Raw genomic sequence first — 3,657 nt, forward strand, 5'->3', positions numbered from 1 at the left:
TATGATGACAAATAAAAATATAGAGATAATATAGATTGTACTTAACCTGCCTCTGCGTGGTGCTGTCTGGGTGACTTCTCTGAACTGATCTTGAGTTTTTGGTCATTGCAGGGGCTGGGGCTTAGTGGGTCAGTATGTCTTGTCCTCCTAGTCCTCTTCTCAGGAAGAAAGCTTCATGCTGTCTGTGTATGCGGGAGCTGCTGGAGAAGCAGCACTACAGCAACCTGGGGCTGAGACATCACTGATGGCCCAAGGCAGGAGTGAAACCCATTTGTCAAAAACCTGGAGTAGAGATAAGTCCTGATCTTGGGTGCTCAGTGTGAAACACCTGTGGGAGAAAAGGGGCTGCTTTCTCTGACATGGGCCCCAGCAAACAGCAGCTCTGGGCTTTTCTTCCATGAGTGGTGGTGAGGCTGGGGCAGTTTGCAGAGACAGAAGGAATGTGAACGTAAAACCCAGAAGCACCATGCGAGTGCTGCAAGCTGCTGGGAGGCTGGGACCTGGCTCGCCTGGGCGTCAGGGGAACATGCTCATCGCTTCCACCTTGGCTCTGAGGAAGGGTAGCTTTTCTCCATGGAGAAGGAGGTCAGGCTTCACCTCCGGGTAAGGCGCCTGCCACGCTTCCTTCCCCTTCTCCTGCCACCCACGGATGTGAGCTGCCTGCCATCCTCCTCGCTGTTCCTGAGTCAGGCGGTGAGGTCACACAGCAGGGAAGTTTTTGGGTAGAGCTGCCCTGATTGCACCTGCCTCTCCTCCTGCACCAGGTCTGAGGGCAGCCTGGAGGGAATTTTTCTAGTGAAAAGCATTATCTTTCCTAGGAAAAAATGATTCAGCACAGCTTGAACTGCTGCTGAAAGCAAGTGCCTTGGGGGGTGATATTCATCCTTAAGCTTGCTTACTGAGCCCTTTTCTTCCAGAGACTATAAATCTGTGTGTGTTCTAAAGGGTTGTGAGCTGTCCCCCATCCCATCATTTTTGGGCATGTTGTTTAACATGTCCTGCAGCAAAGCTAGAAAACCTGGTCTCACCAAGACGCAGCTCTGTCCTGAAGTTCAAGAATGACCAAACACACTCTCGCTGTGGAAAAAAAAGAACTTGTTTTATTTGTAAAGTCTACAAAATACAGAGGAGTCAGGTAGGACACATACTGTAAGTCAGAAAATAAATAAGTATTTTTTTGCTCTATATAAGATAAAATGTGATTTGCATATATAAAATATAAAGTACGGCTCTGTACCAACATCCTGGCTGTGCCGAGAGGCGGAATGGCAAAGAGGACGTGAAAATAACTTACGTTCGTGCAATAAATAAACCCAAGAGGAGTTGGGGTGGGGGGGATGCTAACCACAGTGCCTCCTCCACAATCGGTGGGCACCTCTCTCTGGGGAGGGATGATGGAGGCTGCAGCCAAGGGCAGCTAGCATGGCAATACCCAGGCAGGGGCAGAAAGGGAGAGGGGTGGGGGGGATCATCTATGGCAGCAGATGCCAAGGGTCTGCCTCCTGTTACTTCCCCTGGGCTGCCTGTATTTAGCAAACCCAACTCTTCTCTAGCATTTCAGCCTGCTGAAGAGCCGGTTGTCCCACACAGGTTGTCCAAGCTGGCAGAAAACCAAAAGGAGGAGCCTACCTGCCTGCCAGACAGCTCCCAGGAGCAGGGATGCTCTCCACCCCTGCTTCCCACCTCCTGCACCTCCACCCCTCTCTCTGCCTCCGCAGCTCTGGCTCTCAGGGGCCAGGAGCACCTTTCTGTGGGCTTTGTAGGTGGTGGGGTGCCGGGGAGCATTTGGTGGGGCTGTAAGAGCCGGCCTGCACTGAGCAAAACAGTGTTTATCTCTGCTCCAGCTGCCTCCGCTTCCTTCCTGCCGCTGCGTTTCAGAGACACCCGGCCAGCCAGGCTGAGCGTCCCGTCCTGTAGGCAGGAAGAGGCGTGAAGGATGTCGTGATGGAGACAGATAAAACGGCACCACTGCTTCTCCCCCTTTGTGGATAACAGCCTGGGTTGACCTGCTTCCCTGCCTGAGGGAGTCCTCCTCCATCACCGTCACCTCTGGCCTTCCCCAGCACCACAGGCTGCCACAGCACTTTCCCCTTCCATTCACCCTTACCAGGCACCAACCTACAGCCACTTTCTCTTCCCCCTCTGACCTGCCACCTTCCCTTGCCATCTCCATCCCTGGAGTCTCCAACCATGCTGCAACCTCCCACCCTGCTCCAGCCGTGGAGCAAGTTGTGGGGCCAACGCTGACACCGCTCTCCATCTTATCCCTTCTGCCCCTTGCTGCAAAACCACTCTTCCCTCCTTTCCCTCCCTGGCATGTGCTCCTGGGGGTGCCTGGCCCATGCTCAGCTCTCCCATGCCCTCCCCCAAAAAAAGAGGCACCTGGTGTTTTCCTGCCAGCTTGGAGCCCTGGGACGCTTCCCCCTCTCCTGCCTGCACCCCCCAAGGTGAGGGGTGCCCGGCCAGGTGGGCTGCAGCAGGGGACAGGGCTGGGTTGGAGGGGAGGGGGCTGCGGGGCGTCAGGGGCCACCAGAGGGGTCCTGTCCTCTGCCCCAGCACCCATGCTGCAGCAGCCCTCCCTGCGTGGGGGAGCTGGAGGTCAATGGATGGGAGAAGGAGGATTTCGGGAATGGGTCCCGGCAGGGAGGAGGTCAGGGAGGGTATGGGAGGTAATTCGTGGGGGAAGGCGCCCCGGAGGGGCCGTGCCCAGCCGGGGGACGGAGGCCAGCACTAGGAGTAGGCGGCCTGGTTGGTGCCGGACTTGACGATGGTGATGACGCTGGCGGTGGCCACCTTGGCGGGGGGCCCGTGGGCAGCCACGGTGCGGGCGAAGCCCTGCAGGGCCTCGTACTTGCCACGGAGGGTGTCGAGCTCCAGGCGCATGGCGGCGTTCTCCCGGGCCAGCTTGTCCACCTCCCACTCCAGCTCCATCTTCTGCTTCTGCAGCTCTTCTTTCTGGCAGACGCGCTTCACCCGGCAGCTGGCAGCGTAACCCCGATTCTTCAGCGTCCGCCGGCGCTGCTTCAGCCTCGCCACCTCCTCTTTGGAGAGGCCCCGCAGGTGGTGGTTGAGCTCCCGCACCGACAGCCCCATCAGCTCCACGTCCGACAGCAGCGGTGTGTTCTCTCCCAGCTCCTGCTTCACCTGCTGGAGAGAGGGGTGGTCGCCTGAGACCCCTGAAACCAGACCCCCGCCCTCCTCACGCCCCCCAGTCCCACCAGTGCTCACCTTCAGGGCCTTGCTGGAGAGCCCGTCCGCAGCCATCCTTGCCTCACGTTGGCCCTGCCGAGCAGCCAGGAGAAAAGCCGGTTAGCCCCAGCCTGTGCCCCTCGCCCTGGTACCGAGGGCACCGGCCCCCTGCCTGGCACCCATGTGTCGTCCCCCCCCGCCAGCCATCTGACTTATCCCTGCTCCTTTAAAAAAAAAGCAGGTAGGAATAATAATGATAATAATAGTAACAATGACTGCAAAAAATAACAATAACGGGGAAGGCTGGACTTCCCATCCCTCCTCCATCCCACCCCGAGGTGGTCGGGATGCTGCTCTGCCCGGGGGACCCAAACCCCCCCTGGGAGGCCAAGGCTTCCCTCCGGGGAGGAAACCCGGGCGAGATCCGCCCGAGGCTAAAAAGAAAGTAAAAGCAGCAGCTCCACGGCG

The 3,657-nt window shown here is 57.9% G+C and overlaps 1 protein-coding gene across 2 annotated transcripts; it reads right to left on the reverse strand.

Annotated features, from left to right (window-relative positions):
* Window positions 1-2,512: 2,512 nt before the first annotated feature.
* On the reverse strand, window positions 2,513-3,350 carry MAFF (v-maf avian musculoaponeurotic fibrosarcoma oncogene homolog F). 2 transcript variants are annotated; one of them, XM_010568073.1, is made up of 2 exons: window positions 3,229-3,350; window positions 2,513-3,144 (listed from the first exon to the last, which is right to left on the reverse strand). In XM_010568073.1, exons 1-2 carry the CDS (start codon window positions 3,262-3,264, stop codon window positions 2,731-2,733), a joined length of 450 nt encoding a protein of 149 aa, XP_010566375.1. In that variant the 5' UTR covers window positions 3,265-3,350; the 3' UTR covers window positions 2,513-2,730. The 2 variants fall into 2 exon arrangements, with proteins under 2 accessions (XP_010566375.1, XP_010566294.1); XM_010567992.1 differs by having other exon boundaries at window positions 2,513-3,147.
* Between the last annotated feature and the right edge of the window lie 307 nt (window positions 3,351-3,657).

This window comes from Haliaeetus leucocephalus, unplaced genomic scaffold (genome assembly GCF_000737465.1).
Source record: "Haliaeetus leucocephalus isolate CR32 unplaced genomic scaffold, Haliaeetus_leucocephalus-4.0 Scaffold0, whole genome shotgun sequence".
Lineage (NCBI taxonomy): Eukaryota > Metazoa > Chordata > Aves > Accipitriformes > Accipitridae > Haliaeetus > Haliaeetus leucocephalus.